The sequence below is a fragment of the Phasianus colchicus genome, chromosome 6, assembly GCF_987193195.1.
Source record: "Phasianus colchicus chromosome 6, bPhaCol1.hap1.1, whole genome shotgun sequence".
Lineage (NCBI taxonomy): Eukaryota > Metazoa > Chordata > Aves > Galliformes > Phasianidae > Phasianus > Phasianus colchicus.
In genome coordinates, this window is record NC_143441.1 from 22,933,205 (window position 1) to 22,961,124 (window position 27,920).

Genomic DNA, 27,920 nt, shown 5'->3' on the forward strand with positions numbered 1-27,920 from the left:
TGACATCCTTCACCTTGTTTTTCCTAAATTTATTTTTACTAATACATGCTTGTGAGTCAGACTGCCTGCCTCACAGTATTTCTTTTCTAAGTTGATGTGCCATCCTGTTTTTTCTTTTTTTTTTTTTATTTGGAAATGTCATGAGAAAGTATTTGGCTGGCAGCCCAAGAGATGTGCCAGCATCTTGAAAAGCTCTGCATATGCAGACAATCCACGTTTTCCCACTCCTCATCTCTCTTCACTGTTTTGTTGACATCTTCATTTAGATTTATGTGAAAAAAAGTTGTAACCTGTCGCTCAGAACGTTGTTTATTGTGCGTGTTCTCTTGGAAGTTCCCAATAATCTATTATCAAATTATAGCATATTATGCAACAATTAATATTTCTAAAGATGTACTTTAATAATCATGAGAAAATACCCACCTTTCTTTTGTGGTACCCTCCAAATTGAAACCAAACCAAATGCTGATGGTCAGAAACATGGTGGTAGATTAAAAACAACATCTACTAAACTGAAGTGCTGAGGTTTAAAGAAAAATAAACAGCAGTATTGCTAATTTTTTACTTATGGTGCCTGTTTTGTTCTGAAAAAAGGGAACATGCTGCTTGGTTGTACTATGTTGGCAGCAAGGAAGAGTGAAATGCATTGGGAAGCTTTTTGGTAACTTCAGGAAAGGTGTGACTGAAACTGCAAACTAGTTAGCTTAATGAAGGAATGCAAACAGTCAATTAAAAATGCTCTGTATATTTTCACATCGTATAAAATATGATAAAAGCAGAAAAATTCTGATTATTTCTGCTTTTCATATTTAAAAGCCATTCTAACTGTAAGTATTTATTAGCATATGAGTTTAGAATATTCATAATGTTGTTATAAGAAAGAACAGAAATCATGTTTAAGCTCTTTTTCTATGTTGTAAGCTATGCTTCTAGCCTGCTTGGTTTACGGTTGGTTTGTGGAATTAAATGAGGTGGGATTTCTGTTTTTCTTAAGCTGATGCACTCGCGTGAATTTGTGGGTGGGAGGTCACATTCCCTATTACTAGTACTCCAACACCTGTGAATTTTGTCTTGTTTTTTGTTGGTATAGTTAACTTCCTTTTTGCATTAACAGAGCAAAGACACTAAGGATTTATTAGACATAGTTCCTTGAACAGTTTAATGTGGTGTAAACAAGTGCATCCTCTGAGCTCAGCTGTCCCTTCCTGCCTCCCTCCTCATTCCACTGATTCAGCCTGTGCCCCTCTCACCTGTCTTGCTAGCATCAGCAGTGGGGAATAATCTAGGTTAAAGTCAATCATTTCTCATTAAACCAGTTTTAAGCTATCAGTGTTTTGGTTTGGTTGAGCATGTGGTTTCATTAACACGGTGCCCTAAGGCAGAGGAGTGGCAGGGGTAAGAAGGAGCAGCTGGAGATGTAGGAGAGGCATGACCTGCTTGTCAGCAACCTTGTTCAGTTGTGCTTTAGTCTGGCTGTGGAAATGCATCATTAGCAGAAGAGTGGTCATCTCCTTTTTTTTAGGGATTACAAAGCTTGTCCTACCCAGCCGCTCCCTTCCAGCAGTTCACTGCTCCTCCATTTCTCTAGAACTGATCTGGTTTCAGAGTCAGCATCCTGCAGTGCATTGGAGGCACTCATTGGAGACATACAGAGAGGCCTGGATGTGTAGATTCTTTCTGAAGCTGGATTTATTTTGAGGTTTTTCTCCCATGCTACAGCTGGGCAAGAGGGAAGAAAATGGCTGACCCATCCTTCTGTACTATCATCTTCTATAGCTCTTTTCCCTTCCTTCCCCATTCTTAAATTGTTTGGGGTAGAGAGAAAGGCATTACAGACAAAACTGCCTTTAATGCACTGAATTACTCTCCTTGCTAAAATATGGAGGCTTTAAAAGTTTTAAAGGGTCTTATGCAATAATAACTGAAAAAGTTTTGTCTTAAGCATAAAGACATTCAGCTGTGTTTAGCTTGGTGTATCCTGGAAAATATAAAGATGCTTCTAAACATGTTGCCTTAATGTCTGTTGTCTCAGATATAAGTGTAAACCTGAAGAGTGTTCCTTGTATTTAGAAACGTCAGCCATTTTCTCAAGTTGTCTTTCTGTTCTGGGGGAGGCAAGAACGAGCTGTGATTAGTAGGCATCCCTTTTGTGAAATAACTCATTCAGCTTCATTGCAAGTTCTTTTTATACAGAAAAGGCAAGAGCAAACTCCTCAGTTTTCTTTCCTAATGGCCTGTTGGGGTGTCTCCAAAGCGCTCTTTGGTCTCACCTGGGAACCCTAAATTTCAAGCTCTGCTAAATGCAGATTTCTCATGTTATAGCTTTCTGACCTTCTTCTGCTACACCCTAGTATATGAGATTTGAGATCAAAGTGATTTCCTTTATAAAAAGTTTTATATTGAATCTAACATAAATATTAATGTGGGGAGCTGTGCTGTTGGTTGTTCTTTATTATCCATATGGATTTTGACGGTGGGTTTTTAGAGGAACAGTGGGGGAAGGTTGCTTGCTATGAATATTATTTGGCAGAAAGTCAGATGTATTTCTACATTTCATATGAACACTATCTGCTGAAAGTCAGCTAGCTGCAGAACCAACTCTGCTTGCTGTGCCTTAGCAACCATGAGCAAAAATCTGCTGTCACATGGAAACAGATTGGGATTCGTGACAATACTCCCTAAATGCAGCCACTGCCAAACAGCAGTAGCAACTGATCTGTTAAACACAGCACTTCTGTAGGATTTTTATGCAGAAATAAGATATAAGTGTTCAACGTCAAATGCAAGAACTTGAATGTGGCCAATCACAGAAGGCCAGGGTTGGAAGGGACCTCAAGGATCATGAATCTCCAACCCCCCTGCCACATGCAGGGCCACCAACCTCCACATTTAATACTAGACCAGGCTGCCCAGGGCCCCATCCAATCTCACCTTGAACACCTCCAGGGACGGGGCATCCACAACCTCTCTGGGCAGCCTGTTCCAGCACCTCACCGCTCTCTCTGTAAAGAACTTCCCCCGACATCTAACCTAAATCTTCCTTCCCTCAACACCATTTCCCCTTGTCCTGCCAAACCATTTCCCTTTGTCCTGCCAAGCAGTAACCCATACTGTGCACTGATTTTCTTTCCCTTCCTCCACTTCTTGCCTGGAATGACCAAGAACTCGGAATAAATGAATATTTACTCATGCAGAGATTGGTGCCTTCTTACCTTGCATGCTGGGCAGGGTGTGTCGGGAAGGTGCAGTCCCACTTTGTGCCAGAATTCATTTTTGGATCAGGACTGGAAATGGAAACTTGCTAATTGCTTTAGCTGTTTGCTTGTTGCAAATCAAGTAAATTTTTATCTAAGACAAAACCTTGCTGACTTTCATCAGTTGTAATGTTTTCAGTCATTTCTATCGTTATTAGGGCATTATCATTTTCAGGGTTCATAATGAGAGAAAGAAATCTGTCTAGGAAAAAAAATAATTACTTTTTCATTTGTGTGGAGTGGGAGAGAAGCCTGAGGGAAATTAAGTAAATACCCCTGGTGGATTTTTTTTTTTTATTTATTTTTTTTCTGTGCAACTGTGTTGTTTGTGCTTTTCTCCCTCCACTAATCATTCAAATCTAACATCTTACTGCATTTGAATGTGAATTTGGGTTCAGCTTTGCTTCTGATCCTTTAATGTACGTTTTCTCTCGTGACTGTGAGAGGTGAGAACTCTCCAGCATGTATACCTGTGAAAGTGTATCTTAGGCTTGGATGCTAAAATGCTTTTTTGGGAATCCATCAGAATGCATGATTTCCCTTGTGGTCACATTAGGCAATTTAGGATTCAGGTGCTGAGCAGTTGCAGAAATCCCCCAGTCAGGGAATAGTGATGGTAGCCTGTGCTGCACCGCATGCATTTCAAAATGTGATGATTTTCTTGCAGGCTATTTATATTTGGGGAAATAAGCCCTGATAGAGCACAGCACTGAAACATTTATTTAATTTTAAGCATATCAAGTAATCCAATTTGGAATGCATGAAGTACTATACAAAATTCTTTAGGGATATAGTGGTAGTGTCCTGAAACTGTAAGCACTTATTTTCTTATATTTATACATAAAAATGTGCTGAGAGCTACTTATCAGTGTTAAAATGATAACGGCTGTGTTTGCAAATTATGCCCTGATCAAATAGACAAATATATACAAATGTGTTGTAACAGGTGAAGTTTGGTTGTACGTTGGAAGCTCTTGACATAACGTTATGCACCATTTTGGTAACATAGCCAGTTAAACTAATTATTTGAAAAACCTGGAGTGGAAGCTTAAGCACTTTGCTGGAGGGGGAGATCTCTGATTCTGCCTGCTCTTATTTCTTTGAGATTTAAAACAAATCTCCTTATTCCTTCCTTTAAATATTTTACAGTCTTAGTTTAAAAACAATCAATTCTTTCCTATTTTTGCCAAAGCTTTCTTTTCTTGCTAGTTGCACAGAAGATACTTGAAGCTCTTAGAAGAAAAACAAAACACTTGAATATTGTATCTGAAGTTATTATTTCCGTATTATTTTTAAGGCCTCTTCTGTGCTGTTACAGTGTGACTTCTAGAGCAGACAGGTTGCTGGCTGCTGCCACCGTACCAAATCCCCATGGGGGGGAAAGCACTTAAATTGGAGCTCCAAGCACTGTTGCTCTGTGTCTTTCTGAGCATTATGAACATTAAATTGCTAGCAGATGTATGGAGCATCACTGATGCTACTGCAACTGCCCTGAAATATCAGCAGTTGTTGGAACAGCTTGGGCAGGAGAGCACAAGCAACCTGGAGGCAACGTTGTCTGAAACAGGGATGAAGCCAAATCAGAATCCAAGATTTGAAAATTGGGAGAAAATATAAATGCATCGCCAGAAAGCATGTCTGAGAACATCCTCTATAGTGTACTTATCCCTTGGTTAGCATGTTAACCACTTTCTAGTGAATACAGATTGAATTGCTTTAGTAAAGCCAATTCGATGCTCTGCTAAGTGAAAAAGTAACTCAGATCTCGCTTGATCTTTCAAATGAAGACCAGAGTGCCCTCGTTTAGTGTACCTTGTGTGTTGTCCAGTATGTTGTGGGTAAATTTGTTTTTGAACCTTTCAGAAATCAGATTGTGCTCTCATTAAAATATTATCACAAGTAGCTTTGCGTGCTAATCTTTAAGTAATGGGAGAGATTTCCAAGATCTTTAAAAATAACTGTCCTGTTGATGGAGTACTTATTTAAACCCAGATAAAGACCTTGCTCAGAAATATCAGTCATTAAATTAGCTACTGCTTTTAAAAGGCTAGCTTGGAGTGATCATGTGAACTGGAAAGAAGGGTGTTCTGTTTGTTTTTCTTAAATTAATCTCTGGTCACTTTACTTGAATCCATTTGTTCTGTTAACACCACTGCTCTACTCCCTGTGTTTCTAGATGTTTTAAATATTGCTGTAAAATCCTTTATAGTTCTTCCCAATTTTGGACTGTGTTATCTGTGGTGTACACAGATTTGAATTTTAGCAGTGTTGTTCCAAAACTTCTTCCTGGTCCCTGTCCCTGCTGTCCTCTCCTGTCTCATGCAGGCTTTTGTCCTTATGCTGGCATATCCCCCACTCGTGTGTCACAGGAGCTGGGGGAGCTCCTTTCCCATCCTGAGGCTGAATGGAAATGCCCGCTCCCTGCCCACCTCTTGCCCTGCACAGCCCCTCTTCAGACTGGCACAGACGCATGGGAGAAGCCAGGCCTGGCCCGTGGCCCATGGCATGGGCTGCAGCGGCTGTTCCAAAGTGGTTTTCAGTACAGATGAGTTGTTTGCTTGATGACATGAATTTGCTTTAAAAGCGTGTTATGGCTCATTCCAGGAGTTATTTACAAATAAATTCAAAATATATGTTTGTGGTAGAAGTGGGTGATCACTGGGGAGGAAGAGCTTGTATTTACCAAATAACTTCAGAAAGGAGTGGCACATCCCCCTCAGCATCAGTAAGAAAGATCCTTTTTTTTCTGTTCTATTCCAGAGTACCACTTCTACTTTTCTGGGGGGGACTTGTTGCTCTCATATGCAATTTCCATTTTCTTGTATTTGCAGAAATGTCCTGTAGGTAGATACCCGCCTGGCATGCATAAGCATGTTCTTGTAAGCTGTGATTAATGCTTGCTCTGAGCTTACCTGAGTTCCAGCTGCCACCAAAAGAAGCTGTTATGCTGTCCTGCCCTCCCATCCTTCAGGGCTGTGAATCCTTCTCTCTGCTGGGCACCTGAGTTCTGTGTAATTTGAAGGATAAACTAGAAACATTTTATGCATTACTTGTTTTCAGCCTGAGTGGCTTTTTACACGTTCCTTGAAAGTAATTCGTAGCTTCAGCTATCATCTAACAGATGAGTATGTGCCAAAGTGGGCACTGTGAGTTCAATTTTCCTTGTCTTGGGCCCTCTGTAGCCTGGAGAAAAAGAGATGCTGCCATTAAGCCTACTTCTTTTTTGCTTTGTGTGTGTGCAGTTATGTGTGGGGCTCAGTTAGGTGCAGCCCAACAGAATGTTTCATTGTGAGTTGGAAGGGCTTTGCAGCCTCGTGCTTCTTCACTTCACAGCATGCAATTAGTGTCCCCTGAGGTGTGCTGCCTTAGCAAGACCTGGGTGGCTAGGGCAGCAAACCCTGGAAGGTGGGGAAATTTGCATCTAATTCTTGCTCTTTGTCTATTTTGAGATGCTAAAGTGCAAGTGTATGTGCTTCACCTGAAATTAGCTTTGAAAGGGCTGCAGCAGACCCCTGTGGGGCATCACTGGACATCCATGTGTCTCTGTGTTGGTGCCTGTACAGATTTGTCTTTGAACTGATCAGGCTTTTGGTGCCAGGCTGAGGAGGTTGTGCTGCTCTTCTCTGTCCTCCTCCTCATCTCTACTGACTCTCCTATCAAACCTTACACTGGCTTTGGAGCTCACCTTACCCTTTGAGATCAAGCTTATCACTGCGACTTTATTTCCAGTCTCTCTTTTTCTCTAAGTTTGTTGGTCCTCCCTCTTTAGTGAGCTGGGCTGGAGTCGAACAGGGTGGATGAGTAGCACAGATGGCATGAGGCCAGCAGTGGAATCCTGGTGGAGGACTTTACTCACTTCACCTCATGAAACTAGAGCTTGCCCTACAGCTCCTATGTTCCCATTTCAACCCAGTACTTCTAGTCTTGTGTTCTTGTCCTTCCCTTTTGCTTTCACATTTGCCTTTAACTCTCCCAGTGCCACTATTTCCCTCACAGAACGTGCCAGTTTGAGGAGCCAGGCTACCTCCAAATTCATCCTGCCAAAAGAGGAATGCTGGTCTCCCTGGAATTAGGCGAGTCCTATACTGACTTCTCCTTCCCACCAATACCACTGGAATTGGCTTTCTGATGATACTGGCATTAATGCCAGCCTGGGGACTGAGTGGGAAGGGGCACAGTGATGTCTAAACTTGGGCTGTGCTGCAATAGTAAGGGAGGTTTGTTGAATGAGACACTTGGACACAAGTCAATTGAAGTGTTGGTATGTAAGGCTGTTGCAGCATCGAGGTGTTAATGACATGCCTGCTAGAAAGGCTAAGTGGGACTGGAGGCAATGTTGTGGTCTTACAACATATTTGTTGTGTATGGGTGAGGGAAATTAAGCTTTTGTGTTGTAGTATTTCTGTATGGAGCTGCTGTTATACATGGAACTACACTAAAATTTGTGATGGGCATGGAATTGTAAACAGTCAGATACTTCTGTCATTCCTTGTTGCTTCCCTTCCCTTTATAAGAATACATTTCCAGAAATACGAGGTGAGAAAGCAGGTGGTAGTACTGAAATGTGGATTCTGTAATTCTTACGGTGTGAGAAGGATGATTTTCTTGTGATTACAGCATCCCACATGTGAATTGGATCCTTCTCAAAGTGAAGAATTGATTAGTCCAACTTGCAGGCCAGGTAATGCAAACAAGCATTGTTCTGCCAGTGCACCTGCACAGTTTCTTTTGTTCCAGCTCCAGGCTTCTTCTAGGCAGTGTTTGCTCGTGTGCTGTATAGTTTGTAGTGAGATAGAAATTGCCAGTGAACAGCGGAGTAGGCAATATCTTGTCTTTTAACACTGGCAAGATGTGGAAGTAATGTGGCAACTATGGATGAGATAACCTGACTCTAGTATAGATGCTTATCCCTATTTGCCTCCTAGAAATCTACTCCTGATTTTGTAACTTTCAATCCACAATCCTTATTGAACAGCAGTAAGGTTTGGCAATTGCATTTCCTTAAAGAGTTACTTTTCTATTTCCTTTCCATATTTTCAAATATGAAATCTTTCTAATTTCACTGTGTGAGTTGTTATTCTCACATTATATGTATCACATTATATAGAGAACAGAAATTCTATCTTTTCTCTGTGCTGTTTCATCATTTTGTGTAATGGCATCTCTCCTGTAATCTCTCCTTTGCAAGGTCACAGTCTTTTCTTTTTCATTTCATCTTATAATGTATCCAAGTCCTTAATTATTCCTACTGATATCATTGTTTGAATCTCCTCTTACTTTGGAGCATCTGTTTCTGAGATGCTGTTACCAGTGCAGCATGTGACATGGTGTGTATTATAGCAGTGCTACTTCCCTCTTAGTCACTATTTGATTCCTCATTTATTCTTATACAAGGCAGTGTTTTCATGTAATTAAGAGTTTAATTTAAGAAGAGTGATATTCCTTGAAGTTCTGTGACCCTGAGGTGTTGTTACTGAATTGATAAGGTTTGTTTGAAGAGATGTTAGGGCAAACAGAATTACACTTCCCCCCTCTGGTACATACTGCTGTCATGATGGTCTTTTCACCTAGAGATTTTTAGGCTTGTCTTGTAAGACTTCCTTGTCATTTCTGGCCATTTCTGACACAAATAATAGGGTCTCTTCTACAGAATTTTTTATTGCTCATTTTCTTTTCCAGATCCAGAATAAATGTAGCTAAAAATACAGAAGTGACTTTACCTACCCATTTCCCTAATATCAAACATCTTAGTTTGAAACTTCAGTTTCAAATGATTTGATAAATTCTTATTTAGATTTCAACAGCTAAAATACCTATATAAAAAAAAATAAATAAAAAAGATTGAACTAAAGTTTTACCAAACTGTCTTACAGACACTGTCCAGAAGAATTTCAAATCCATACCTGGAAACTCCTTCAAACAAGGTACTTGTCAAGCTTCGCTGTGATTCCACTTCATAAAACAATGTATTAGGAATATTTTGGCTTTGTTTCAACCCCTTCACCATAGCTTTAAAGACTCTTGTGGATGATGTAGGCTGCTGTTAAATCCAGTTAATGAATTTTAATCTAGATGTTTTAGAAATTGTTTATTTCTATTACTGAGTTTTCCAGCAAAGTTGTGAAATCTGATGTGCACTTGCTTCCTAGCCATTTAAGCTACTCCCATGACAACTTAGTTTTGCAGTATTTCAGAGTGAGAACTCTATTTTTACATCTCACAATACTTTAATGCCAAAGGATTGTTTTATGTTCTTTGAAAGATACAAGAACACATGAACCGAAAGAAGTGAAACCGTGATATTGATTTTCTTTCAAGTTAGTTATTTGTATTACTGCTATGGTTTGTTGGGACTGGGAAGAAATGTGACCACATATGCCTAAGTTAGATTTATCAGTGAGGAGTAGTGTGTAGAACCCGAATAAAACACCTTTTATGGAAGACAGAATTAGGTCCTATTTTGATAGACCCATCTACAGCCTTAAGGTGTAAAGTAAAAATCAGCATGGGAAACCCAAACTTGCATCCATTCTTGTATCATGGTACAGAGGAACTGACCTGTAGCTGTCACACTGTACCTTGAAAGTTTCTATACAAAAAGAAAAACAAACAAACAAACCAACAATGCATGAAATGACATTTTAATTTGTATTAAATTATTTAATACAAATACATCTGGAATAACTGTAATTGTGTTTGTGATTTTTCAAAGGTTAATAGTCTTTCTGACTCTCTAGAATAGCACTTGTTTTAATCTGAACATATCTCTAGCTCACGGGGGCATCTGCAGCTAGTAATAAGACTGGGTATGGTAGAAGTTGGGGTACATTTCCTATGAGGCTTTGATAATTTGTTTGTCTTTTATCGAGGGAGAAGGCATTGCTCAGAAGGAGGGAGCAGACAGTGGCAAAAGCAATTTGCTACAGTGGGAATAAATCCCTGTTTGTCACACTTTTTCAATTTCTCTTTTCATTCAGATTTATGGAGAAAGTTCCTCCTGTGCTGGGAGAGCTCTCAGGAATATTTTTACACTACAAGCTTCTGATCTGATTAAAGACAGGGTGTACCTTACTGGAATTTGCAGGTAACCCGAGGTCATTCATTTTAACCAACTGGATTGGGTTTTACTTACGTTTGTCCATGTCCTGATTTGATAAGAAACTAAATTCTGAGTGTAAGATCCTGTGTGGTTTACCAAGAAGTTACAAATATATACGTATATTTAATTGTTAAAAAATGTATTTTAACATTTTTTCTCATGTTACTTTTTCAGTTGTCAGAAAGCAGCAGTGGCCTGACTTGTCCATTAATTTAATTGCTTATAGATTCATATACAGTCCTGTTTGTTACTTGCTGAAAAGAATGCTAGATTCAACCCTGATCTGATGTTATAGAAGAGGTTAATTGGATTCCTAGGATTTATGTACACAATGATTTTTGCATGTAATTTATGGAATATTTCTGTAATGAAGTGTTTTTCAGTTTGTGTTACACTACAGAATAATTGCTTCATCCTATTTTCAATTATACTAAAATGTGTGTTGCTATTATAACACCATTCGTATCTATATATATTTAAGAAAAAGCCATAAATTTTTTTCAAAATGAATTAAAAAGAGAATTTTACCAATAATATGGAAGATGAAGTACTTCCTAGAGCAACACTCAAGGCCTTACACAGATACTGTGTGGTTGTATTGCTTATGACTATGCTCTGAAATATAATAAGATCCAGCTTTTAGCCTCAGGATTTTATGTAGCTCTTACACATTTCCAATGACTATCTGTATGTAGCACAAATTGATAAAAAATATTCTATATTGTGAAGGTTGCCACATGATTTAGGTATGTAAGGGAACTTCCTAAGTTTCCTTATTGTAACTGGGGGCATTCTGCTGCGACTTGCCAGAATAATTTCTTTCCTTGAGGTGAATAAGGTTGCAAAAAGCAGTAATTGAGACAAAGGGCTTGTTCTGCTGAGCAAGAGGATATCCTCTATAAAACTATTATTATATAAACTGTATTATAGAACAGCAGTTTAACATTACCTCTTATACTACATTAATGCTTTGTCTGTTTTCAGGAGAAGCTGTGTTGGATCAGAACTGGTAGACTGGCTGCTGGAGCACTGCCCTTTTGTTAAGTGCAGATCTACTGCAGTTGGAGTGTGGCAGCTGCTTCTGGATATGGGCATTATATTATCAGGTCAGTGTGATAGTATTTGTAAGTAAGGAATATTATTGATTTTTTTTTTTTTCCCCGCATAGAGTAACAATCACATTTTTTTATGGGAGCAGAAAAAGGGGGAAAAAAAGCAGATAGGTCAATTTTTAATTACTACACTTGCTTATTTTACCACCTCCTTGGTAGGCCTGCCTCCGTGACCTTTCATTTCATAAATACCAAAGATGAATCTCTCTCTTCAGGCAAGTTCCTCACTTATCCTTTTGTAAACATAATTGCCTATTGCCAAGTTGCAATCAGTGTGTGTGTCTCTTCTAGTTTATTTATTTTTTTCCTCCTCCCCCTTTTTGGTTTTTCATAAGATAGCAGCTGTTTAGTCTCTGCAGTTCACCAGATGACTTCCCTGGCAGTTAGCGATTTCCCCTTCCACTCTGTATTCTAATCTATGAAAAACAACAGATTGTGAGAAGATTCAGCTCCTGGGGAAAATTGTGGTTCCAAGTTCTACCCACTTGCCTCTCCTTCCCCTCCAAATTTAGGGGTCTGGTCCAGATTATGTGGTTTGTGGCAATAGCACTGATAAGCAGCCTATGGAAAACTGACGGACTCCACTTCTGGTGGCACCACTTGGGTTGCTTGGTGCATTCTCAGCACTGGGATTTGTGCTAGACGCTTCCCTTTCCTCCCTGCAAGAGGATGAGGTTGTTGTGGAAGACTTCTCCATATGTAAGCTGACACTCAGTGTATGCTTAAAGGCTTTATCCTACTCTAGTTACACTGACAGTATGTCTGATAATGCAGCCTTGGCAAGAGTTGAGTGACACCCTCAGTAGGAACTCCCTCTTTTGGCTGTGGAACCTGTCATTTGAGCCCAATTTAATTGCAGATATGCCAGAGATGATGACAGCTGTTTGTATTGCTACATCATCCTACTCAAGACTATTCTACAGAACCAGTACCCTTGAGTTCTGGCAGGGACTGGGATAATGATAGGCTAAGCATTAGCTTATCACCATTAAAAGCTGTGAGTTTATGAACGTGCTGTGAAGATATTCATCGTGAAATCATTTCAACTCTTTTTTTTAAACTTAGAATTTTTTATTGTTGCTTTTTAGCCTGGTGTATACTTTTCATCTGCTTTATTGAACTTTGTTCACCAGTGGCTAGCCATTAGCAAGATCAGATTAGAAGCTAATGGAAATTGAGGCTTAAAAATTTGACAAATGAAAGGTTTTTATCTTCTAGCTGTATCTCCTCATTCCAAACTGATTCCAAAATTGATTAATCAGCAATCTTAAAGTTTCAATATCAGGAGCCTGAAGATCTACATGCTGAGATTTTGGAATTGTTTTGTTTGGATACTAAATTAATGCTAGAGTACAGGATTGCTTCTATGCTGTTTGTGATCCTTTTGAACCTGTGTGGTGTTGCAACTCAGGATTAAAGCCACGTGCAATATAGTATAAGTTGGGAACGCAGAACCTTTATGTGGTAAAAGTTTAATGTTATTTTTTTCTAACAGTGGATCGAGAAGTCTATTTTCGAGACACTTATACTTTCTACCAGTTCTCAGCGGATGAATGTACCTACCTTTTCTGTGAATTTGAGAAAGAAGGAGGTTGGAAGAATGCTGTAAAACTCCTACTTCAACTACTGCCATTGTCTCCTCCCAGGATTGACATGTGCAATCTGTAAGTAGACATCTACATCTGTTTTAAACTTAAGACTGTTTTGTAAACAGGTGACTGACTTGTCAATGACACTATTTACCACAAAACCACTGTGCAAATGAGCCAGCTTTCTACTACTCAGGGTTGGGAAGCTTTGTAGAGATGGGCTTCCCTGTGATCTGCACTGTGATTAACATCTGAGAAAATCATTGGTGCTAGATAAATGGCAGTACTCTTGGTGTTGTTTAGATACTTCGGTTCTTATATATTACCTTGCTGACTGTTGCTTGCAATACTACCTACAGAAGCTGCTTTATTTTTTGGGGGTGTTCTCCTGCATTTCGAAGTTTGGCACTAATTTGGCAGCAAGCATGCTGTGGAGCAGATTGACTAGCAGCTCAGATGCCCTTGTCCTGGGTCAGGCTCAGCTAGCAGGTGGATAGAGTGGATGAGTAGGAATGTGGTAGCTTCAGTCATCTGTTTTTAGTTTGCTATTGCATGTTTGTCAGAGCTCTGTTGTCTCACGTTTTTATCTCTTATATATTTAATTTAAGAGTTTCCCTTCCTGTTTCTCTTCTTCCACCTGACTCGTGGATGTGTATGTGGTTTACATGGCAGGGATTTGGTAGTGGAAGAGACACAGGGATGGCCTCTGAGCAGAGCCCGAAAATTCCCTTGTCAGCTCAGATCCAGTTCCAGTTGCTCCAAAAAAGGGACCTGCTGCTGGCTAGGGCTGAGCCATGAGCGATGCTGGTTACACATATTTAAGAGTGAATGCTGCACCGTAGCTGTAGGAATGTAGTGAGAAATGTGAGAGAAACAGCCCTGCAGCCACCAGGGTCAGTACAGAAAGAGGGCAGGAGGTGCTCCAGGCACAGAGCAAAAGTTTCCTGCAGCCCAAGGAGAGACCTCCTCTATCCATGCTGCAGCAGTGGATATGGCTGAAGGAGCTGCAGCCCATGGGTACCCCTGCAGGTGCGGCGGAAATGAAGTGTTACTGACTGAGTGCAGCCTCCATTCCCCGTTCTCCTGTGCTGCCAGGGTGAGGAAGTAGAAGGGGGTAGATAAGGGAAAGGTGGTTTTGGTTTGCATTTAGTTCTCACTGCTCTAGCCTTTTATTAATAGGCAATAATTTTTATTAATCTCCTTGTGCTGAGTCTGTTTTGCCTTTGATGGCAACTGATGAATGATCTCCCGATCCATATCTCAATCCTCAAGCCTTTTTCCACGTTATTTTCTCCCTCTCTTCTTTTGAGGAGGGGTAGTGGGAGTTCAGCAACTCTTGAATTCACCATGGGATATTAACATACCTTCTGTGCTGAAACAGCTGCATGCTAAACATTGTCTATTTACAGCATCTAGAACATACTTGTTTGTGTCCCAGTGAGAGGCCAAAATATAGAAAAAGGCGTCAGTGAGAGGTCTGGAGAATCATGACCCCTCATGCCTTGGCAGAGCTACAGGAGCTGGCCAGAGTAGATGAGTTGGGTTAAATTCTTTCATTGTCCGTAGTGTAATGAAGCCTCAAACACGATACTTAAGCTGTGGAGAATTCTTACTTTGGCAACAGAGTGATTTTCTTTTCTCTTTAATGCCAGATACAAAACTTTTTGGTAACAAAATGTTCCTTCTCTATGTAGTAGATACTAAAAACACACTCTCTCAAATAAATATCTAACAGAAATAATTTAAAAGAGCATAAAGTGCAAAGTGCCTGGAAATGTCTCAAGCCCAGTTTCTTAAATCCAGGCATTCTGTCTGTGTCTAAAGTACAGTGAGTTGATTGCAAAAGAACTCAGTAACTTCTGTGTATGGCTCAAGGCAGGATCTTGATGACTGCTCTTGTTGCTGACTGCCCTCATGACCAGAAATTGACAGTTCTAGAGTGAGGCTTCCTCTGAAAATGAATTTATTTGGTCAGCTTGAGTGAGCTCTGACAAGGGACGAAGCCCATAAATTGGCTAAAGCAGGGTTGAGTGTGATCTAAGCAGATGACTCGTGGAACAAAACCTTTGAACAGTTTTGGAAACAGAAATTCTTATCCTCCAGTCTACTTGAGTAGTAAACAATTTGGCTGTTCCTTAAATAATCAGGGCTGTTTCATCTTGGTTTCAGTGGGGATTGTGGTTTTCCTCATTATCACTGCAAATGAGGCCACTTGTCATGGTTCGTGACTACTTGTAGAAAGGCTTTGACTCAAAAGGCAAACCAGATAGTTCATACTGACATGTTACATAAAGGATACTGGGTAAAAGAATGGGTTTGAGACTTTTCAGGTTCAAGTTAAAAATATGCCAGGCATGCTGACCTTGGCCAGAGTTCCTCCATTTTAATGCCAGCTTTGCTCTTTCATCATTTCAGTGTAACAGGCATTTCTTGTGGAGGATGCTCCCTGTCACATAAATTGAACAATTAATCTTTAATGTACCTTTCCAGCTCCTTCTAGCTCACATTATTCAAATTTTAGTCAAAGCTGGATTCCTTTTGGGAATGTTGTCACTGAAGAGTTATTTTCTGGAGATTTTACCTGTCAGATTGAAGAGGTGCTTTTTTTAAAGTACATATTGAAGGAACTGAATGTTAAGTAGTGTTACAGTCTCTAGGGAAGGTGATACTGAAAGGGAAAGGTGGGTTTTCCAGTTTCAAAATTCTCCATGTCTGATGCACGTAATAAACTGCTAGAACACAATCTGAAAGTGAATAGATGTGATGAGGTCTTTGTTAAAGTCATCCCACCAAGTTAAATAAACTGATGTGTTTCTTTTAATGAAGAAAGGCAATTCTAAAAACCTTTTCTTGCAGTGAGTGTTTACCTTACCAAATACACGTATAGTTGTTTTTGATACCTTTAGCACTGTCTCTTTCTACCTTAATTTTTTGTATTCTTTTTTCTGTTATTTTTTTCTCATAGTCTGTACTGTTGGCTTCCCCATGTTTATAGGGAGAGGGCCATTATTACTGTGTTAATTGCATTCCTCGCTTTTGATGAAATGAGCAGTGACCTCCTGCTTGTGCACCAGGATACAATGCTGAGCTCTTTGCAGGTGCTCAATGAGCTCTATCTCTGCAAGCTGATGGGCAGCAAAGGTACTGTGCTTTCCTGGGTTGTCAGGTGCACTGGTGGATCCCAGGAGCACAACGGATCTGCTCACCCAGGAGCATGCTGTTGCATGTATTCTCAGTGTTGAGCCGCTGTAGATGTTGCCAGATGAGCTGAGACTGATGTTGAAGTCTCTTGGGGTCATTAAACACACGATGTTAATCATGGCCAAGTTCTGCTTGAATAGAAAATAAGTGAATGTTGGCTTAACCTGGGAACAAAAGATTTGTATTCAGAGCTCTGCCATGGACTTCCTTGCAGCCTTGAGCAGTCAGTTAGGCTCTCATTCACTGCCTCCTGAATTCTTTCCCAGTGACTGCAGTGGCACTGTATCAGACATTTAATCTTTATGTGCTTCTACTTCCTTCTTTGCAAATGGAGATGTTTATAACGACACCTAATTCCCGGCGCCAGAACACATTGGATGCCTTGGACTATTGGAACGAACAGTACCTTTGTAGTTATTTGAAGGAAAAATTAGAAATGGGATTTATTTTCACAAATTTTACACTATACTCTGTATCTTCTGTCCAAAAATAATATGCATTTTATTAACTTTAGAAAAGCAGCCGCTTTATGGGTAGATTGGTTTTAATACAGATACCAGGATGGGATATCCATTTAGTGAGTGCCTTTTGGGGTTCCTGGAAAGCTTTTGCTGAATGGAGACAACTCCTAGTTATCTCTGGGTCTTTTATTTGTGTTGTATGTAGATTGTACACCTAGCATACAGCATAAGTTGTGGCTCTACATTGGATATTTGAGGTACTGTCCAGGCATGGGATCATGAGCACAGCTGTATCACTTCCTCTGTTAGCAGCTTGGGAAGCAATGCATTTGCTTCCACGTGGTGCATGGTGGTGATTGTGCAAATCTGACCTGCCTGTTTGCAGATCTGGGGCAAGCATCCCTGTCTTTTGCTCTGTTCAAGTATGCCAAGACTGGGCAGTGTAGTCATTAGACTTGTTTATGTGGGCTTTTGGTCTCTGTTCAGTACCAGTCCTGCTATATTTTCATTAGCTTGGATATCAAAATACAATCTTCCTCTTAAATCCTGGGAAGTTGGCTACAATTATAAGTGCATTAATGTTTTCATAAGAATTTGAAGCTCATATGCAGATGAATATGGGGAATATTTTAAAATAGAAGATGAAGAGATTAGAAAAAAAAAACCCAAGATGGAAATAGCTGTGTTATGTGCTTTTCTGATGAACTGTATCTGTAGCTGTGTATAGAGGTGCTGTCTTTTGCCTCTCATTTAGAAAAACCTCATCCCGTCCTGGTTCTGGGGGGATCAGAAAAGATCAGATGTGCAGGGAAATGTAGGCATAGATATTGGTCAGCTATTCTCATCTCGTTCCAAATTAGGAAGAGAGAAATTGAATAAATCATTAAATGCAAACTTTTATTTATTTATTTTGGGCTCTTTATAACACTTAAAACATCAAATCACATTTTTTCTTTGAATGGAAAGGTAGTTGTGATAATAATGATGCTTTCTAATCGAGATTACCTTTTTGATTTGAATATCCTTGCCAGAGGATGAATGTATGTGTCATCCAATGCTTTCTGACCTTAATTTTTTAATTAGGGAAAGAAATTTTCGGACATGGGTTGTAAGAACCACAAATGCTCCAGCTGTGTATTCCAGACATCTTGTCAGTAATCTCTCTAAACACATCAAGGCATATGAGCAATTAAATAATTGAGCCAAAGACAGAAGGAACTGTTAATACCAGTGATTTATGTTTAGTACAGCAGCTGCAGTTATGCATATCTGCTCAACTCGCTGGCACGCCATGCTTCTTGAAAACTGTCAAAAGTAAAAGATATCCTTTTCTTCTTCCCACAGTTATAATCCTATCGTACTTGTATCTGTGGTTGACAATATTTTGATTGTCTGTAAGCCTTATGAAAGGCTCACGGGTAGTTTACTGGTGAGAATTAGACTGTTTTAAAGACAAAATACTTCTATCCCACAGCAGTCTCAGTGTGGCTTCTTCCACATGGGAAAATTCTGTGACAGCCTCTACAAGGGTTCATCATGCACTGCCCCATTTTTGTAAAGACGCATCAAGTCTTTCTGTTTTGTGAATTACTGTCATTGCAACCTAACGGTGTTCTCAGCTGTTACTTTAGTTTGCTAATTTATGGTTTCTTATCTTTATTCTTTTCAATTTTACTTTTTCATAAATATCAAACTGCACCTGCCCCATAGTAATTTTGATGCTGCCTGCTTTTATCTGTGCAAGTTCGTGTACCATTAAAGATAATTCTCCACACTTGAGGAAAGCTGGTTGGTGGGCAGACGGAAGGCTTTGCTCTGCTGATGGCATATGTTTATAGCACAGCAAAATATGCATTCACATAAGCAACTTTGAGTTAAGAATGTCCCGTGTTCTTCAGTTTTTCATCATGTTTTTATAGCTGAAGAATTCTCTCATTGATTTACGTCAATCCAATCACAAAAGTTCTTGACAGCAAGGTACAAAGGCTGTGCTCTGTAGTTACTGACACAATTAATTATTGTCACGTTGCAGTCATCTTTTTGATGTAGAATCTCAAAAGCCCTTTTTTATATTAGTGCCTCTGGCCATATAGCTCTGTGCTTTTCAGAAATCAAAAGATGTTGAAACAGAATGAAAGAAATAATATAATCTTATTTTTGTTTTTTAAGGCCTGATCAAAAAATAGAAGATACAGCAGAAACCAATGCTGAAATTCTTGCTCGTCTCACTTCTGCGGTAAGGTCACTGCATCAAAGTTTGTACTGATTGTGTTTGAAATACTGTCATGTTTTGGATCTTTTCAAATTAAAGAAGCAAGTCTTAGTGAGGAGGTGTTTGTAATGCAAACTTTTTTTTTTTTTTTTTTTGTCCCTAAAAAGAGGAAGCTCTATTAGAGACTTAGTGTGTAATTACACAGCTATTAAAATCAGTCCAAGGAAGGACTGCAGTTTTGCTCTCTTATAATCCATGCTATTCATAGCCCAGGAAATATCAATTTGGAGAATCACGCTGATTTTTCTGCCAGCTAGTTTGCACTCAGATCCTCATGGTCAAATGAAAAGCAGCAATAGTCTAGGGGAAAGCAAGGAAGAGAAAAACGAATCAAGTGGGTATGTTGAAAACTCTGAAAAATTGAAAGGAAGGAAAATTTGTGCTGAGCTTTTTAAAGACAAATGTTTTCACAAAAGATATTTACAAAAATGTGGAAAGACAACAATTCTCTTTGCTCAACACCTGCAAAATTATGAGGTTAGAAAATTCTGTGTTTGTAAATTGTTCTTTATTTTTTATTTTCCCTATATTCAAATTTCTTGTTTGTTTTCTACCTTTTTTTTTTCTGACACTAAAATGAAAGAATGGGAAACTTGATTTCCTTCGTTTTTACTTTTACTTGGGATAAAAAAAAATAGAAAAACATACTTACTGCGAAGTCATCTTAAAAAAAAAAAACAAATACAAAAAAAAAGTAACAGCACAACAACAAAGCAAACAAACCCCTCTAAACCATTTTCTTGATTGAACGTTACCAGTAGCCATCAAAAGATTCCTCTCTCAAAACTAAAAGAATGTGTTTTGTCTCAGCAAAACATGTTGAGAGCACTGGATCGAACTGTTGATGGACAGGTTGGAGGAGAATGTGCATCTCTAAACATTTGAGTAATTGACATTGAGTTCAGAGTGCTTCTCATCTATCTTGCAAGGTCAAACCTTTGAACTACATCCTTGGCGATTCCAACAATAAGATGTATGTTCAATTTTGTTTTATTTTTAATGAGCCGTTTTACTACTGCAGCTAACTAACTGAAGAAAAATTAGGCAATTGCATTTCCAGATGGCCTGAAGTCCATTCATTGGCATGGTAGTGTCAGAAACAACTGATTTTTTTTTTTTCCTGCTTTTTCCTGTTTGTACAGGCTCTCTGTATCAATTTGCTAGTCAAACTCTGGACAAAAAGCCTGAGAACAGAGCAGAATGCCTCAAATGTTAACATTTACATATTAACTTCTCCCTCTAAGGGAAGCTGAAATATAATCTGTAATATTGCTTTACTCCATTTCCTCCATCCAGTAGTTTGGGATCTAATATTCTGCTTAAGACTTCATGGTGAGCCTTCATGTGCTTCAAGGGGAATTGAACCCTCAGCTTTCACTGTTCAGCAGGATGCTGTCCTCGTCAGGATATAGGTTCTCTATGTTTTTTTTTCTTGGAAAAGAGCCCTGTGAGCTGGAGCAGGAAGCCAACCATGAAGGCCATGACTGGAAATTTGTTTGCAATGTACTCTTTTTTGGTGCACTGAATATTCTTGTATTCTGTACAGAATTAAACCACTCTTACTTGAAGAATCCGTACTTCAGAATCTGCTCACAGTATTCTTCAGATTAGTGTTCCAGAAGTGAAGAATCTTGCCTCCAGTCCTAAAGAGCTGGAGATTAGATTTTACTTTTTCATGCGTTTCACAGAGGGTGAACACATGGGTACAGAGGTTCAAATCCCATCAGGCAATAAGGGAAAACAGCCTGCAAATACTACTGCCGTCTGCTCATCTTTCTCTGTCTTTCCTATAACAGATTAAAACATTCTGTGTCAGGTCAGAAGGATGCTCCTGTGCCAGGTTTTCTTTTTTAGAGATTGAATTTGCAAATTTAAATATATAAACTGATTGGGAGGGTCTCCCCAACCAAGGAGTCTGTGTGCCTAACATATAAATCATTGGTTTAGTGTTGGAAAGTGTACAGAGAACTTCTAGACGTGGATACACTTAAGGTCTAATTGTGTACTTCTCTATCCCTACTAAAGCTTTTCTGTTGCAAAGGGTAGAATACACCTCACCTAAATACAAGTGGCCATGTGGCAAGCATCTACCTCTAAGCTAGTTTCCCCAGGCACTCCATAGAGCCAGGGAGTAGAAATAGGCATTTTTAGGCTGCTGAATGTGAGATTTATTTTGGAAGTCTGCTTTTACAAAAAGCAAACATGCCTTAAGCTGTAATGGTGATGTATTCACTCTGCATAAAGGGAACAGGGAGTGACTGGCACAGACACCTGCACAAGGTTGGTGAATTCCTCGTTTTACCTCTTTTATTTTACTGCAGTCTGGCTTTTTTGTTAGCCTTTCTCTTATTACTCCCTAATATTCTTTACCAGGTGTTGTTTCTTTTGCATAACTCTGCTTCTCACATTCACTGCACAATTCATATGTTTTAGGATAACTCAGCCAGTTGAAATGGTCAGGCAAGGAAACTCACTCTTAGTTTTAAACAATGACTATGGAGATCATAGAAGATAAGAGTGGCTGTGGTGAATGATAGCACATCAGAAGGGCAGTTGGAGAAAACCGCAGAGATTTTTTTTCTCTCATCTTTGTACCTAATCCATGGAATACACCTCTTTTAAAAGCAGAGTCAGGTACATAATACAAGAAACTAACTTGGTCATGTGTTGGTTTTTCTTTATGAGTTGCTCTACAGTGGAAGAAGCAGAGTCAGTGAAGGTAACTGAAAGGAACCTAGTGAGCTTCATGCTCTCATTTTATACTCCACTGCAGTGAGTATTTAGGAAAAATGTAAAGATCACTCCTGGGTTTAAAGAAGCATTCCAGAGCTGCGATTAAGTCTTTGTCATGTCCCAAAGAAGGACATGCATCTAAAACGTCTTGTAGCACTGTCTGTTAAAACCAGAGCACTTTGAGATGTCTCTGAGTGTTTCTGTTGCATCACCTTGTGATAAGGTGAAAGAGCATACTTGAGGTGTTAATGCAGTGCATCTGGGAAATACAGTTTCCTGGTACCTTAAGAAGTCATCCAGGTACTGCATTTATTTGGAGTCCATCATACTGTCATTACCTGAGGTACAAAAATGTGGATTAAACTCTTTACATTTTTTTAGCCATGTCTGTCTTTTGAGGATGGGAAGATTAACCATGTAAATTTACTGCTTGTATTTGAGGAAGCAGACATACACGTGGGTACCACTCCATGTGAATACTCTTGCTCTTTCTTATTGCAAAAGGAAAACTGAATAAGATGTGGCAAGATGCGCACACAAGACATTCTCTTTTGACTGTAATAATAATATTTCTGTAAATACAATGTGGTGAGCTAGTCTTTAAGACTGAATCAGTCTTGACATCTTCATTACTGCTCAAAATGGGATACTATTTAGATAGTGCTCACTTTGTGGTGACAAGCTACATGAATAAACAATTTTTGTATTTAATATCTCCATTTATAATGGTAGGCATAGCTCTTGTTTGAATATATATTTTACTTTGAGTCTAGATTATTATCTGCAATGTGATGTGGGATTTGATTTTCTCAAACATGCGGTAACTGAAAAACTATTAGGAAGAAGTATGATAATGTGTGGCATGTGTGCAGTGAGGAATGAATGTTGTACACTGATTTCCGTTGGTGTAGTGATGCTTAGGAATTGCATGTCCAGCGGAGGTGTCAAGTGCATTTATGCTAAAATAGACAAAAGCATATAGATTATGAAATCTAGGGACACCAGGCAAATCCAGAAGGATGCTTAGTGACACCAATTCTTAGTGACTGGAATGAATCCTATGAGAGGGAGCTCAGACAGACAGGATGAAACCCTTTGAGAAAGGAGCGTTTGCTTAATATTAAGACTGAAGGGACATTTTTTCCCACCCTACTTTAGCTTAAAGGTTTTGGTCAGATTAAGTTCAACACCAGCTACATTCTTGGCACATTCCAACCAACAAGATATTTTGCTTAATATAGAGAAAATTCAGAAAAGTAGTGCTGTTATTGCCTGTGATGATAACACTGTTGTTCAAATTGAGAAAGTTCTACCTTGTAAGAGAAAGTAATACTGTACACAGAATAGCAGGATACCTCAGTGCTGCTTTTTCTCCTGTTTCTAGGAAGGTGGTATTTCATTGTTTTTTTTTTAAACACAAAGATTTGCATTTAATCCAAACAGAATTGGAAAATTGATATGTTTACAACTGTTGAAGACTGTTATGTCTCCTAAGGCTTATCTTGAGCTAACGTGTTTTTTAAACACTAGAAGATAAAGATGAATCATTAGTGCACTATTTCATATTGTGTGCACCTGGGGCACTGACATTGGTACCTCCTGCTGAGGTTAACAAAAAGCACGAGGTCTGAGTGGTTTATCCAAGAGAAGTGCTGGTGAGGTTATTCTGAAACGGCTTGGGCTTTTATGTAAAATCTCTCTGGATAGCTTGTGTGTGTTATTGTGTATATTAAATGTTGCAAGTAAGCATGCAAAGTAGTTTTGCCAAAAAAAAAAAAAGTTCTTTCCTATCATGCTTGCAGTTTGTGCTTATATTAAACATGATTAACAATTCTCCAGACGTGGGAATGAGTATACAGGAAGGAAGGAAGGGAAGGTGATATTGCCAGCTTGCACAATTGTGCTGGAAACAGGACAGCACTTAAGAGATCTGTGGCACTGCCTTCATACTTTCCTGCTTGGAGAGGCCGAGAAGTAGGTCCCTTTCCGTGGGGCAGCATCAAGGAGTAGAAAAGATCCTTGTATCTTGCGAAGACAGCAAAAAAGCTGTCACTTCCTTTCCTATAAGAGAAGGAAGGATGTGGCCTCTGGTATGACTGCTTTCTGCCCCACGTGGAGCAGGCTGCTGGGTGGCAGCTGTTGATCAGCGGATGCAGGGTCACCATTGTCCTGACATGTCCTATGCAATTTTGTCTTCTCCTGGTAATCGCTGCAGTCTGTCTTTCTGCTCAGAGCAATATAACGTTGATTATTTTGGTTTTATAGTTTTAAACTTTTCTTCAGTGTTGTGAATGGGATATAGACTGTTGTTATTGACTGTGCTATTACGGGGGCTCTTCATGGTCATACACTACGTTTTGTAAATGATATTTTTAATTTTGCATCCTTTCAGAAATCATATTCCAAAACTCCCACTTCAGAATAGCCTGAGCTGTGCACAGGTCTGTTAGACAAAACAGGTAGTGTGCTATGCAAGAGACTTTGTGCAGAGAGATAAGACAATCCCCAGAAAAACTGTTGGAGTGTCCCACCGTTCTTTTGTTATTCTCAGAACAGGCTGCTTTGGGAAACAAGGGGAGCTGGGAGAATTGGATGCGGCAGAGGGAGGGAAGCATTGTGGTGTATGCAGGAGAGCACCTGGAATTCTGTGTCTCCTCAAGGCACTTGAGGCAGCTGGGAGATATAGGTGATGGTAGTGAGAAGTATACAGCATAAATGAAATACACATAATATGGAAATTTGTTATTTTTTTTAAAGGAAAAGATCTATGGAGGAAAAAGATTCTAGGGGTGAGGTAGCTAAAGAAACTGTGTCTGGTAGCATAAGAGATTATATGGAAAGTAGAGGGAATTCAGGAAAGCAGAGACAAGAAGCTGAGAGAGGGAGTTGGCTGGCATGGCAGTCATTTCATCACATCCCGGTAAGATAGCCTGGAAACCTGGAAACAAGATAGCTGCAGGTGCATGTGCAGAAATAGGAGCTAAATTTTGGTCCTGAAATGGTCAGCCATGCAAGTAGGAGATGTTGTTCCCTCCTCGAGACTGCAAAAGTGAATGCCAGTTATATCCACGAACCTTAGCCAAACCCCAGCATGGGCAATGTGCCTGTGCTGCAGTCACGCAAAAGTCCAAGGCTACAAGGGTGCTCAGTAGAGATAAAATAAACATTTAAGAAGGAAAGGAAGAAGTCTTAAGTGTATGCTTGTGAAGGAGATATGCTGCACAAATAAATTGCATGTCAAGCTACTGAATTAGCCATTCCCTAAGAAAGGTGCAATATTTACATTTAATTAAGGCTGAAACAAAATCATTGTCACAGGATTCCCAGCTGAAAAAAAGAAATAGATTTCCTAGAAAAGTGACTGCAGTTTTAAGACTTTCTGTGTAATGCCTCCTGTAGTTTACTGCTCCAAAATACTGATACTCTGTATCCTACCAGGGTTGCTTTTTTTGTTTGTTTTACTGCCTATCAGTAACCATCGCTTCCTTTCCTGGTATTTTAGGTTCAGAGAGAGCTGGCGGCTGTCATTGCCTTGAAAGCCAGGAAGTCAGGTGAGTCAGACTGGACTTTGGAGAGGTTTGTATAACATTGCTCCCTTTTGTTGTTATTTATATTTTTGTTGCTGTCCTATTAAGATTGGGAGGCAAAGATGGAGCTCATTCCCCTCTCACTGGAGAATGTGCTTGCAAGGCACTGTGCAATTAGTGTGAAGTTTAGCTTTTCTTCCCATCACATCTAATGGCCTTGCTGGTAAAATACAAGTGCTATGCTTGAATTGAACACAGATCTCTTGCTGGCTAATGTTGTTATTACCTCTGGCTTTGCACTTTATAACAGACAAATAAGTTGATAGTTTCCCTGTGTTTATTGTATGGCCTGGCATCTCATGCCATCTCTGCTGTGTTTTACTTGCCTGAACAGGTGCACTTCCTTATCTTAAGCAAAAGGCCAACTTTGTGCATGAGGGCTTTCTTTCCTGAGGACTTGTCTGATGCACCCAAATGACTATAGTAACAGTTATGAAGTCAGAAAGGGGAAAGGTAACTGAAAATCTGAGAATATGAGCATTATAGCATGTGCTCTTGATAGAGTGTAAAGGTACTGGAATCTGTGGTCATTCACCTCTGTCAGTGTTTATCAGCACAGCCACTTCCCTGGCTTTGCATAGGAACTATCCAAACCTACGTGAGCAGACCTGCTCCTGTACAGGGTTAACTCTCAGGTGTCTTTGCCTGTTAATGTGCAGTCAGGGCAAACTGCCTTTGGCAAAGGGAGAGATGAATGTATTGCCAGAGCAAAACAGAAATAGAGTTGACTTAAATTACTGGCATGTTCCCAAAGCCTTAGAGGTCTTTGGGAGTAATTTCACTGAGCATCTCTTGTGACTTCAGTGATTTTGCTAGAAATTGAGGTAATAGATCTTGCACTTTGAGCTATTTTCTGACTTGCTAATGATATGGTGTCATAGGACCTGTATCCGTATGTCTATCTGCTGCTTGCAAGTACAGCAAAAACTTATTATATGCAACACACCACTGTGCACAAAACGACACCGTAAGCTCAAGGCACCAGAAGATGTGGCTGGTATATCTGCAAATACTTCCATATTAAAAGAATATTTCAGATAGTGTGATGCATCTTTGGCCAGAAATAGAAATACCCATAGGTTGCATCCATGGTCACCTCTAAATCCACAGAAAACAATCATACGTAAATGTGAATTCAGAGCTGCATAATTCTGAGTATCATCACTTGGCTTCTGAAGCTCCTGTGGTAGTTAGCAATGTCAGCAGCCCTCTGCTGCTGTCCTCACTTGGTAGCAGCCCAGTCCCACCTGAATTATGATGGCTGAACATGGAAATGCTTCTGCTCTGGTTCAGTGCAGAAAAAAAACAGGGTATTTTAAGGGGAGATTGAAGGATTCCTTTTGTTTTGCTGTAAAATGGGTCAAGTGTATAGTTCCACAAAGCTTTTACGTAGCGGTTATACAGCTCCAAGAAATCTCTGTTCCTATGTCTCATCTTCAGTTCTTTCGGCAAATGTTATTACAGCAACTGTTTGTGAATACAAGCTCCTTTCCCTAAAAGAGTTTGTTTTGACCTGAATTAGCATCTCTTTTCTGTTCCGTGGATGGCTCCATAAACTGTTGTGTCCCTGCGATGTGGGACTGGAGCAACTGGATTGGGAATGAGCTGCAGGGTATAAAATGGGAAAGGAAGGCAGTTCTTGGAATCTCCCTTGTGCCAGTAGAATGGCAGCCCATGTTGAGCAGGCAGAAATGGTTTAGTTAAAAATTTCAGCCTTAAATAAACAAAGCTTCCTGCAGAGCTCTGAAGTGCTGATCGGCCCTTCCTAATATGTTAATGGAAACATGAGCAAAATCAGTTTCAATCTGAATGAAAGACAACTCTTAAAACAGTTTTAGCCCAAACCAGGCACACTTGGTTTTGAAATGTGCATTTCTTTGTGCCTCATCTTGGACAACTGTTAAGAAGATAAATGGCTACATGAACAGGCTTAACTGTAAGGTCTAATTTATGCTAACGCCTTTACTTCAGTAGGAACAGAGTAAATTAGTGTGGTTGACGATGATGCTTATTTATTTTATTGCTGATGGTTGAGTTCACAGCATAGCAGTTACTGCGAAGAATCAGGCTGTGGATGCTGTGCCTGCTGAAGTGAAGCGTATTTCACAGAAAGTGCTTCTGGGGCTAAAAGCCACAGGATCTTTCTAAGATATTTTTCTTCTAACCTTGTCCAAGACTCTATATAATTCCAGGAAATAAACCTCAGACAAAGAGTTTATTTTGGCTTTAAAACTGTGGCACATGGCTATTGGGCTGGTGGCCCTGGTTTGGTTCCAGGCTGAGTGTGGGCTGCAGCCCTCGTCCTGCCTGCCGGGTGGGTCTGGGTGCTGGGGTGGGGCCTGCCTTCACTCAGACCTTTCCTTGAGGTCTGCACTGCAAACCCCAGAGCTCTTATACAGACGTTTATGTGCTGCTTTTGATGGCTTGGTGTAATTTTAAAGTTACAATGTTTTGAAATATTTCCTCCAGACAGCTGGCTAGCACTACCAGGAAGAGCAAAACTTGAAGTTTTTTTAAATCAAAATGAAGATTGTGTGGTTTGTTCCTTATTTCTGGTTATACCTCTGCCTTTAAAGAGGCTCTTTCCAGTGATTTAATTGTACTAGAAAAAC

At 39.7% G+C, this 27,920-nt stretch overlaps 1 protein-coding gene across 6 annotated transcripts in view; it reads left to right on the forward strand.

The window, feature by feature from the left end:
* RAPGEF5 (Rap guanine nucleotide exchange factor 5) overlaps positions 1-27,920 on the forward strand; it is a 152,373-nt gene that overhangs the window by 22,290 nt on the left and 102,163 nt on the right. For 5 of the 6 annotated variants that reach the window (XM_090142681.1, XM_031590087.2, XM_031590088.2 and 2 more), the window contains exons 2-7: positions 9,128-9,178; positions 10,232-10,338; positions 11,338-11,459; positions 12,961-13,129; positions 18,886-18,952; positions 25,224-25,272. In XM_090142681.1, the coding sequence (XP_089998807.1) occupies positions 9,128-9,178; positions 10,232-10,338; positions 11,338-11,459; positions 12,961-13,129; positions 18,886-18,952; positions 25,224-25,272 (565 nt within the window). The remainder of the gene's footprint in view (positions 1-9,127; positions 9,179-10,231; positions 10,339-11,337; positions 11,460-12,960; positions 13,130-18,885; positions 18,953-25,223; positions 25,273-27,920) is intronic. The other variant, XM_090142682.1, reaches the window with a different exon arrangement.